General features: G+C 38.3%; 1 protein-coding gene across 8 annotated transcripts in view; it reads right to left on the bottom strand.

Moving 5' to 3' along the window:
- Positions 1–12452, bottom strand: part of TOX3 (TOX high mobility group box family member 3) — a 105844-nt gene that overhangs the window by 24802 nt on the left and 68590 nt on the right. For 4 of the 8 annotated variants that reach the window (XM_077898447.1, XM_077898445.1, XM_077898441.1 and 1 more), the window contains exons 2-3: positions 4973–5038; positions 609–863 (exon numbers count right to left, since the gene is read on the bottom strand). In XM_077898447.1, coding sequence (XP_077754573.1) covers positions 609–863; positions 4973–5017 — 300 coding nt within the window. In that variant the 5' untranslated portion in view covers positions 5018–5038. The remainder of the gene's footprint in view (positions 1–608; positions 864–4972; positions 5039–12452) is intronic. The other 4 variants (XM_077898448.1, XM_077898443.1, XM_077898446.1 and 1 more) reach the window with 1 other exon arrangement.

Below are 12452 nucleotides of genomic sequence, written 5' to 3'. Positions count from 1 at the left end.
AACCAAAATTATTGCATTAGTGATCTTGGCTCTCTAGAGTGCCTTATTCCATGTTTATGACAATAAATAACACAATTAGGTATATTTCACACAATAACCCACTCTCTATTTTCCTCTGCTGGCTAGGAGCAATTATTCTTTTTTCCCTTTCTCCGTATCACAGTTTGATATTTCATTTGAGGTAGGAGCAAATCATGTATCATAGACATTATGTTATAATCCAACAAATGCAAAAGACCTAGGTACCCAGTAAGGGCCTCCATTTCTAAAATCTCTCCTGGGCAAACTTTCCACTCAAGTACATCTTTGTGTTAAACCAAAGCCAAGAGAAGATTGGCTACTTCCAAATCAATGATTCAGGTTTGTTGAAAATTATTTCAAATCAGAAGGATCTTATTGGGTCATCCATCCTCCAACGGGGTTGCTGATGGTCATCAACCAACCCATAACCCTCTTCTCCCTGCATTTAAATGGCACGAGGAGGAACAATCCTCAGATCCATCGGTAAATAGGGGAGAAGCCCATTCCGGACCACGAATTCTCAGGTCTTTACCATAAGAAGTGCAAATGATTAAAAAACACTTTCAAGCAATAAATGTAGTGCCTACCATATGCAATCCACTGCTATGAAGCACACCATCTTGTTCCACAAGATTTCTTGAGATTGTAATGGAAGGAAGATCCAGGCTTTGAGGGGGAAACTGGGGTGTGAATTCACTTCCTTGGGAAGGCAATGGATCGCTGAGGCCTTGAAAGGGCAGAAGAACATCGGGCATGCCCAAGGCAGGGTCTGATTCTGGAGGAGGTGTGATAGGGGGGATTTCAAACTCCTCATCCCCGAGGCTTGGTGTATGGAATGTCTGCTAAAAGGAAACAAAATATAGTTATTTTCATATTCTGTTCCTCTGTTTTATTTCTCCTTGGAGGGAAAAAGAAAGATTTTGCATAAAAACACTGCATAGCTACACCAAATATTTATTTCTCAAATGAAAACATCTTAAACACAGATTTCCATATATAAAGTTTTGCTGATCATTCTGATTAAAGATTTAAGTCTCATTATCATATGGTTTTAATGGAGTATCAGTATTAACAGTTTTTTAATGCGTACTTAATTAGCAACATCTGTCTTTGTTGTTAGTTGGAGCATCAGCGACATTAGATTTGGCTATATAACAAATTGCCACTTTATTGATATGTTAGCGAAACAGCTCAAACCGCTTACATTATCCACATGCTTCATAAAATGCTGACGATTTTGTGGTGCACACACACAACATTAATCCAGAAGTGAACATTACACATATTTACTTTCTGCCACAACATATAAAACAAGTAATATTAAATTTGTAGTTTGCTTTTTTAATTTCCTTATCGGTATATTCCCAAGTGCAGTGAACGCTTCTATGGAAATTGTTACGGTTTGTAATACAAAATTTTATATAAGGAGTATCAGTGCATATATTAAAAGGTCCCAGTGTTTTTATTTAAACTATAAGGAGAGTTATTTTCTTTTATGACGATCTTAATACGTATTTATCAGAACACTTCTGGCAGTCTTCAACTCTGAAAGACTATCCACAGGGGCGCCTGGGTGGCTCAGTGGGTTAAGTGTCCAACTCTTGATCTTAGCTCAGGTCTTGATCTCAAGGTCTTGAGTTCAAGCCCCACCTACTGTGGAGCCCACTTAAAACCAAACCAAACCACAACAACAAAAGACTATCTACAGAATGAGCACAGAGATACACTGATAGAGATGTACTAGTAACTCCATTGATGTTGCTCACTTACTTAGACAAGTGTTACTTCTCAAGACCTAAGCAAATAATGTACTACTTGGATGTAAATCAGGGCCGCCATGTTCTACTACACTAACCACCTTTCTTAAAATAGAACTTGGATTTTGAGGAGAGAGCAGGTCAATATCTAGGATATTCTAGTGAGGTGAAGGAGTCATATTTTTTTGTTCTAGCTCAGAGGATCAAAGTTATAGTGCATTATTAGTAGCATTTTTTAAAGAATTAACTGGTGCAAGGTAATTTGAACCTGCTACAATTGGTTAAGAGAATGAATTAAGAACTACAAACCATCAGTCTTCAAACTATTAATGATGCTATAACTTAATAACCACTTGCGAGAGAATAGAAACAAACTCAGAGAAAGAAAAACAAAACAAAACAAACAAACCATTCCTTGTATCTAGAACCTGTCAACTGCTAATTGCATCTTACCAGAAATAAAGAGGTCACAAGTTATGGCTGGCTATGGTGGGACCAGTGAACATCTTGAAGTTCCTAGCAGATTCAATATATGCAAAACATTATAGCATAAAAACATATTTAAAAGCTAGAATGAAGTATTAGATTCTTTGACATATTTATTCTAATCCTGACCCCCAAAAGATGTCAATGTCTTATGATGGTACCCCAAGTTCTCAAACACAAAGGGATGGATTGGCCACAAACATGGTTGGCTAATGAACATAACCCTATGGCTGCATTTGCCGTTACTTTGGCACTAATGTGGTCTAGTAACAGATGCAACTGTAATTTGTGACTCATTTGCTACCCCATTACTGCTTAATGAAATCTAACATATCACATTAACAATACGGATAAACACTCATTCTTGATATGTGGCATTTGGCTGTTTTCATTACCACTGTAATTAACACTTGAAATATTATTTCAATAAATATTTAAAGTACTTTAAAAATGGTCAGGGTAATCATGACACAGACAGAAAACATAAAGCAAATGTGTGAATTTCAAACTCAGAGTATCCTAGTCCCCGTGGTGTTATCTACAGGGCAATATCTATGTGAAGGGAATTGGTTTCAGGCACAATTTCGACTTTACAGCATTCAAACCTAAAGTCTTCCTGAATTAGTTTGCACTCATTAAAATGTTAAAAAAACAAATAAATTTACTTTTAATGCAATGATTGGGAAATTAGGCACATGCTATAATGTGGTGCATTAACATTTACTTGGGCTTTATTTTTTGTTCAAGAAAAGATGTACGGCAAAATCATTGTGTAAGATTAGCTCTTAAACTCTACCATAAAGCAGGTCTTATGCTAGGCGGTCAAAACTAAGGAGGCTTTCGATTTTATTTTTGTTAAGGAGCAGAGAGATGTCTTATGTATAATAGGTCCCTATGGTGTAATTTTTTTAAAAAACAAATTAATTTTAAGGGAAGAATCGAGTATGTTACTATAGCATAACCTAATAAAACAATAAAACATTCTAATAAATAACCAAGAGAATGCTAAAATCTTAAACCACTTTTAAAGAGAGGTAATATATGAACTATAAAGTTAAGCATTCCTTAGAGAAAAAAGTAACCCCAAACACTGGATATATCTGAGATTATAAAATAACCACATATGGCACCACCAACAAAAAAATACACAGACTTTTTTGCAACTCTGGCATACGACCAATATCAGGTTAATCATTTAGAGTCTATAATGATTACTTTTTACAGATATTGACTCTTCAGTGTTTACCTTGAACATGTTAAAATAGTATGTACATGGTTAAATACCATCTGTACTGAAATGTTCAAAACATTTGTTCCTTTTGATAAAAATGCAAATCTGGAGAACTGTTGTATCAACATATAACAGCCAATGTCTGACACGGTGAATTATCACAGCTGGAATTAAATTGTCTCTGAACAGCTGCTGGCAGTAGAGCTTTCATCAATGTTTGATTCAAATGTAGGGAAAAAATCCTACAGAATGAAACATCATGTTGTCCTTACAGATGGGGTTTGTGTTCATTATCACAAACAACACAGCAGCTAGTGCCAGACAATATCCCTTATCTAAGCCGTCTTCTTGGTGAGAGAGAGGATGGTCACTGTAAAAATGATTAATCTACGAATACCCTTAATTCTTGATTCCTCATTTTTTCTAATAATTTCTCAAAGTTAATTTCTTTCGTACCACTTGCTTCCCTGTACCAAGATCATTTACAAAGCCATTATGATTTTCATCCTCTGGGGTCAAGCTAGTTCAGTTTCCTATATTTGAATGTATTTGGAAAATGAAGACTTTTGATTACGGGAACCCCAAGAGGAAATATCCCATTTGGACCAATTTCACCTGTGTGTTCTTGTTTTAAAATCTGAAATCTCACAGTTTGCCTTTTTTTTTTTTTTAAGGAAACTGTTTTCCTCATCTAATCAAGATCAGGGTTTTTCTGAAGGGCAGGCCAATGAGCCCGGGCCACAGCCGTTAAAGTCAGTAAACAGGGAATGTAGTAGAAACAGCAACAAGACCTTTGTTCCATCTGTGCCGGGACACTGTAGACCGACCCAGGGCCCAGGTGATGCTGCCTCTGGAGTCCACCCCCCAGTTTTCCCTGCCATGCCAACCAAGCCTTGGAGCATATCCTCTCATTCATTCGTTCTGTATTATATTCATTGAACACCTACTATGTGCCGGGCACTGTAACAAGCTGTGGGGATCTAACAAGAAAACAAAACACTCACTTCACATCACTGTCACTGAAGACCCAAGAAACTATAATACTATTTTGCCACCTTATCTCCCAAACCATGGCATCTTAATGAAAGTATCCCCAGAGCTAGGTGAAGTTGAAATATTTTCTATTGAAAGTCACTTCCACCCCAGCTTTAAAAATAACCACTCAGTTTGCTCAGATACCAATTTGGCTAGATGGATTTTATGTATTTTCTTACATATTTACTTTCGTTTGCATACATATCTCTTTCCATTAAGAGACGTGTGTGAATTACTAACAGTTTGTAACAGCCTCCAGACAAGTGATAGACTTGTCAGGTCATTTTCTTTTCCAAAAGGTTTTTCTCATTTCTCCTCCAGAGTCGTTACCTTGCACCACATAAGAGAGATAAATTCGATGCTTTGCTTTTCCCTTCAAGCCTTTTAAAATGATCTAAACGACACACAAAACATGAACCGACATATGAAGATAGACACCTACCTCACTGGCTGCAAAGAAAGCATTGTTTGCCTCAGCCATGTTCATGTAATTATTGTTACTCCCAAACTGAAAGAAAACAGATTGTTTTATGTTAATATGCAGAAAGATCAAGAATCCTGGTGGTTTACTTAATACTGGAATGGGATTTGGCAAGAATGCTGGTGTCATGAGATAAAAGAGTGGTTTTCCTCAGACCAAACGTGAACTGTGACAGAGGTTTTGTGCTACATGCTGTCGGCTGCTTCTTTCAGAAAACAGAGCACAGAGTTAAGCTAACTTGATAATTCTGGAAAATGGTGGTGTTTCTCATCAAGACTGGCAACAAAGGGAGACAATTACAAACAGTTGGCCAACTGGTCACGTGTGGGTGTGGTTTGTTCAACTGGCATTTGTCAGAAGGTGGAAGGCCAAGTTCCCAAGAAAATCACCTTGACACATTTTTTAGAGCATGTTGGGATTTCATAGCGTACTTTCCAGGAACAGATGTCACAAGTGTGGGGAGGTTAAAATGTGAAATAAAGGGAATGGAATTCAATTCTCAGGACTCAAATTCTATTTTCTCGTGAATGGGGTGTGGCATGAATATAAATAAATAATGAGACTAAAGAATATTTTTTTAAATCTCCAAACAGAGTTGAAAACGATATCTATATCCATCAGAGCTGTTGAAAACAGTGATATTTAATCTCCCAATGTAACATTAAGTGCAAAGAGGTTTAAAAAATAAGCAGGATCCAATGAACACGGCAATTTTTATTTAATTCCCTAACACAATAGCCCATTCATACCATCACAAATAAGACTGTATCAGCATTTCAGACATAAGCTCTTTACTGCTACAGACCTGTTATCAAAATGTAAAACTTGGATTTTGCCAGAAATGTATTTTCAGGTTCAGATGGTATATGTAGGCACATTTTGTTGCTTTAAACATTTTGTTATCAGTCTGGCAATATGGAAGGGCTCTGTGAGCATAATTATTTGGAGCTGTATTATTTTCACCATTTTTAAATGGTAAACGAATGCCCTTCTTTTTATAATGTGTATTGTTTCCTTCCTTCAGTGCATCAAATGACACACAGCTTTGGTCTCCAAAGGGTGAAATGTATATATCCATTCTCTAATATAAATAGAGCTAGTTAATTATTTAAAGTAAAAGGCATAACTTTCCCAAGGAGAGAGAGAGTGAGAGAAATACAGATACACAGACAGACAAATGCAGAGAATAAACATAGACACATAGATATGGAAGACCCACATAATCCTCCTCTCAGCAAACACAACACTCATTTCCAGGGGGCTCTTGGCCCCTGACTCTGAACCTGTAAGATTCGTGCACAGAAGTGGGACTGACATGCTACACTTTATCATGTCAGGGATCCAAGAACTGAGCAGGATTTACACGAAAGGCTCTAATGGCTCTGGAGTGCGGCTATGGTCTACAGAAGCAAAATCCCACCCTGTAAAACGACCCCTAAATACATACTCACACAATGAGCCCTCAGATTCATTTGGATAAACATCTTTATAAGGATTTCTGAAAGATGTATTTGTTAGCACTTGAGAAAGACCTGTATCTAGTTTCTCTGAAGGCATGTGATAGAAAAAAGACGTGTGGGGGTGGTTTCACCAATGTACACTTATCTCTGAACTCATCAAGGTGCAAACGTGATATATGTACAGTGTGTTGTACACCATCATATCCCACTAAAATGATTTAAAAGTTTTTATTTTAAAAAGATTTACATATTCATGAGAGATACACACAGAGGCAGAGACACAGGCAGAGGGAGAAGCAGGCTCCCTTCGAGGAGCCTGATGTGAGACTCGATCCCAGGATCCCGGGATCACTACCTGAGCTGAAGGCAGAGGCTCAACCACTGAGCCACCCAGGCGCTCCTAAAAATAATTTTAAAATTAAGCAAGATACATATGTGAGCAGGTGCACACGCATGGGCAAGGCCCACATACACATATTTTCTCCATTTTTCTACAATGTTCATTATATGTAAGAGAAAGCATAGGTTTCTGTCTCGGAATTTTCTGTGAATGAATGATTCTAGGATAAAAATCTCAGGTCTCCATTCCGAATGTTGTTTTTGGGTACTTATGAGAACCTGGGTCATGCTGTGCATTCCGGGCACCCACCCTGCCTCCCCAAAATGCCTGGGCAGCCTGCATCCCAGCGTTAGCGTTATTTAAATGTAGGTTTTGTTGGTGAATTAGAAATCCATTTAAGGAAAGCAGCTCATTATCAGAGAGTATTTTTTTAAGATTAAACTCACTTATTATCTAATAGCACCTAAAACAACAAAGAAAAATAAAATGGCTATTAAAGTAAGGGCCTAAACAATTCAAAAAACAAATTAAGCTTAGAGTGAAATAAGAACTGGGTTAGAAATCCTCTTCTGAACAGTTAGTATGCGAATGTAATTACTGAAGAAACTACAGCTAATCAGCTGTGAATTGTATCCATTAATTAGTATTTGCCCTGGAGAAATGAGAAAAATCAGTAACAACGCTGGCACCGCAGTGCGCTGATGAGCCACGCGCCCGCCGCGCTGCATTTAGTCAAGCAGGTGGCTCCAGTGGTCCACGTAATTTGAAAAGCTCTCACCTGAAGTACCGAGCTGGAATTACAAAGCACTCCTTGCATATCTTTTGTATCTATATCAGGCCTTAATTAATGGCTTTTAATTTGGAAACACTTGGTGATCAGGCGGGAACAGTTATAAATCATTTCAAATAGAAGCCAAGGTTTCTGTGCAGTTGGGGGTAAAAATATGCCCTTCAAAGATGGCCTCAAATATTGACTTGCGTGGGGAACAGTCTTTTCTCCCTGCACAGGTGGTTGGGCCTCTGGTGTAGTGTGGGAGGGGTAGCTAGATAAGATGTAGGGTGTCCAGTTAAATTTCAAATAAACAACTTTGTTTCAAGTATAAGTATGTCCCACACACTATTTGGGATATACTTATCCTTTAAAAAAGAGCATTCTCTATTTATCTGTGGTTCAACTACAACTGGGTATGGTGTGTTTTTACTTGCTAACTTTGGCAGCGTGGTTAAATGGATCAGGATGAAAGGGATGCCACTTTCCATTTGATTTACCTTAGCTGGTAACGCTAGCTTAATTTAATTTGTTTTATTTTAAAATGTGACCTATGAATCCTCCTTTACTCGTTTTGTGTACGAACAGATCTGATTCTGAGAGAAAAAGTGATCCTTTGGGGCAGATCTCTAATATAATGACCTCAGAACAATTAACTTTAACTGAATTGTGTACAATTAAATTTGCTTTATGTTCTGAGAGACAGTGACATCGGTAAACACAATATATTACAAAAAATCCCCAGCTCCATGAGGGCAACGGACTTTAATTGTGTTCACTGCTGTCTCCCCCAAAACCAACAACAATGCCGGGCATATTATGAGCACTCATAATGCTGAGTGAAGTGGGGGGAGGGGTTAAAAAGGTTGATCCCATTTGTAACTTCAGTGTCTTGTAATCACACATCTTAACTGGAACAATTTTGTCACTTCTTTTTTTAGATGATATCAAGAATGATAATGATAGTAATAATTATAAACCCTGAGAAATTATTTACCTTTTCCAACTATGACTAAATGTAATTTATTTTCCCCCAGAACAAGTTAGAAAAAAAAAATCATTATTATCCCTATTTTATAGATAAACAGACTGAGGCTTCTAGGGGTTAATGCCCCATATCATAGATGTAAACATGGGAGCCTGGCATCCCTCTTGCCTCACAATATGTATCACTATGTTCTGATAACCATAAAACCTTGATTATTTCACTCAGTGATCAATTCAATGTTAAGACTATTTTTATCAATCTGACCCAAGGCTAGAATTTCACAGGAGGTATTTCCAGGTACCTCAGACTAGGAGAATGCTTCTCAAGAAAAAGAATTTCAAAAAAAAAAAAAAGAAAAGAAAAAGAATTTCAAGGCCCATAAGTTTGAGAAAGGCTGCAGACCACCTCCCCTCTTTGATGAGTTACAGAGCCTGCTGCACTCAGTTAAATGTTCTGAGAAGTCCTGCAGCTCATTCATTCGGCAAACATTTATTTATGCACCTACTGTGTGAAAGGCACTGTGCTAGGCACTGACCACAAAATGGTAAGAAAGATGGCAAAGTTCCTATCTGGATAGAGTTTACATTTTTCTTTAAGTGGGAGAGAGTAAACCTCCCTCTTCCCCCTAGAGTTGCCATGGGACACTTCTTTGGGTTTCCCCCACAGCAGTCTATGGGAACACTCTGGAAAACCTTGTTCCACAGCCTTTATTGACAATGTTCCTTTATTTCCCCTGAATCCTTACCAAAGTCAGTATCCTCATTTTGTACCAAGGTAAAGTTTACACATTTGGCAATTCACCTAAATAAGAATTTCTAAATTAAGCATTTGGGTCATCTTAATTTGGCTAATTTCTAAACTTTCTAGATGGTAGCTCTCCACTGATGTTCCTTCGAAGATCCCCTAACTCGACCAATATATGGTTTTTAATGTGATTTCAGGAATTGAAACAAAGTATTTCAAAACAATCAATGAACATCGGGTGAAAGAGTTTACCTAGCGCAAAGAGCATATAAAGACATTATGAAAGAAAGAGGCCAATTCCAACTGTTTCAAAGAGCTTATATATTGGGGGAATGGTCACTACGAGGCAGGGGCATTTATAAGTACACTGGTGATGATCGGTCCTTTCCACTTTGATAGGCTCTAATAGATGTGATCCCCAAAGATATAATCCCCAAAGATATAATTATAAAGCAGAACTAAATTACTCTGCATGTCGAACTTCTGTATCTTAATAATTTCACAAAAGAACATCTTCATTGTACTTAGAGGTAGATTTGCTTTTGCTGCTTGATGAATAATTACAGCTTTGGCAAATACAATTTATGAAGGACATCAATTAAAAAGGAGCATTGCAGGATTTCTAAAAAAATTTATTAAAGACCATCGTGTTCATGGCCTGTCTAACCGTGTGAAGTGCCAAAGTAAATTAATGGAGATTGTTAATTCTAGCTTGTCCAGCAAAAGGCTTGGAAGAAAGTAGAGCAGCACAGACAAAAACCCATCTGTAATCACAAGACGAATACTTCAGCTTGATGAATCCACACAACATCATTTTCACTGAAATTATTTTGACACCCATGTGAAGAATTGTATAGGCTTCTAATAAAGCAGCATTAACTACAAGGTATCAAACAGCTAAATGGCACAAATTTAATCCTTAAAAAAAAGATAATCCCTCGAATTCTCTTTTCTTTTTTCCCATTAGATTTGTTAGCAGACACCATCTAATTTGATGCCTCAGTAAGGACATCTGTCAAGTTGCTTACACAAATGAACTGTGCCATCATGGATCAAGTGTGCCAAGCATGGTCACATGGTAAGAAGGCCATGCCGCAAAGTTCACACACTCTCAAAGGCTCTGCTAACTACCCCATGGAAAAGAACTTACCAGAGATAATCAAGTTTTAACCATGTTCAGCAGTGGTAATCTGTTTCAAGATATAGAGCCCAAAAGAGTGAATGCAAGCCCAGGATAGCAGGTGACAATACTGGGGATACTGGGGATTCTCAGGGGTCGATCTGGAGTGCCACATCGGGAACAAAGAATGATGTCGTGAGTAAAGACAGTCTGTACCAAAGGTTATGGGTTCGACAACAGCCTGGAAACAAACTGCAAACAGTGGACTAGGACATATAATTAGAAGAAGATACCCGCACACACATACTTCTGCTAATTACGTATATACAATTATATACAAAGAGAGGATTATGTACACACATATGTGTAATTATACACATACATATACATATGCGCACATATATTAACAGGTTCAAATATAAAGCAGGATTTCTTTTAAGAAAATAAACTTTCAAAAATATTATTTGCCTTTCCATATGCTAAAAACTCCTAGATAATTATCTCCCCCGTGCCAGACTCCTCTATCCAACTGCCTACAGCATTTGCATTTGGATGTCAATAGGCGGCTCAATCATATGCACAAAACTGAATTCCTCAGCTTCTCCCCAGACCCGCTCCACCCACAGTCTTCCCCATCTCCTTTGATTGGAGAGATGACTCACTTCCGGGTGATTCAGGCCAAAAAATCATTCTGGAATCCACTCCTCCTCCCTTCCCCCGTCAAATCATCAAAGATTCCATTGGCTCATCTTAAGTTACGCTCCCACAGCTGATCATTTTGTCACCCAGGCCCAAGTCACCCATCCCCTCCTGGGTCACCGTGGTCACCTCCTAGCAGTCCTGCTGGCTCTACCATGCTGTCCACCAGTCTCTTCTCAGCACAGACCTGAAGAGATCCCTTGAAAACCCAGGTCATATCCCATCTCTCATCTGCATAAAACTTTCTGTGGCCTTCTATTCTCTCAGGGAAGAAGCCAAGACTCACAATGGCCCTGGTTTCTTCTCTGACCCTTGGCCAATGTTTCCATCCCTGCTTATCCTACCCTAACCCTGCTGGCTTCCATTGCTCCTCGAAGACCTCAGACACATTTCAACTGCAGGGCTTTCATACCAGCTGGTTCCTCTACCTGAACTGTCATTCTCGGCCACATCCTCAGGGCTCGCTCACTTCTCTCCTTTGGGGCCTTTACTCAGTTGTCACCTTCTGTCTACCCTATAAAATGTCTTTGCAGCCCTCTTCCTCCTCCAGCACTTTCTACTGCTTCTCCCCGTTTTGATTTTTTTCGGTAACACTTTTCCACGTAACATATTTATTGTCTTTCTCCCCCAACTAGAATGTAAATTTAATGAGGATAAGCATGTGTTACACTGTTTACATTGACGTCCCAGTGCCAAGAAGAAAGCTTGATAAATAGTAGGTGTTCAACAAATCTGTATTGAGTGAAAGAACAAATAAATTAATTTCTGGAATGGGAAATGCTGCTATGCAGAACTGCTCTCCAAGCACAGTATACGCACTTGAACTTTAAGCCAAAAGGAGAAACCAAGCATCTATCACCACAGGTCCTAGCATGAAGAACTACACCTCTGGGAGAGAAGTGGTAATAAGAAAGAATTCTATATGCTAATAAAATTAATATTTTAAATGTTAGGGATGCTTAGCTTGAAAAAAAAATGCTTTATTCTAGAAAATGCACTAACCCTTTTATAGAAGATATAGAGGCCTGGGTGGGTGAGGTTGGAGTGTGAAGTAGGGGTGCCTTGTGGTTGAAAACACGCTGCAGGAACCATACTGATTCTGGCCTGTAGATGTAGAGTCCAGAGAAGAGAAAGCTAATAATCTTACATCAAGGGGGCAAGAATCTGAGTATTCAATTTGACAGCTGATTTTTTTTTCTAATTTAAAATACTGTTGTTTTTTTTTTTAAAAGTGTTTGCTTTATAGGCTGGGCCAGAGTTCTTCAAAGTGTGGTGCTAGGGACCAGTCATTAACCAGATGCCTGTTAAAAATGAAGATTAT

This window comes from Canis aureus, chromosome 5, assembly GCF_053574225.1.
Source record: "Canis aureus isolate CA01 chromosome 5, VMU_Caureus_v.1.0, whole genome shotgun sequence".
NCBI classification, from domain to species: domain Eukaryota; kingdom Metazoa; phylum Chordata; class Mammalia; order Carnivora; family Canidae; genus Canis; species Canis aureus.
Note: the sequence above shows the minus strand (reverse complement) of the source record. Positions and strands in the feature narration are given on the sequence as shown.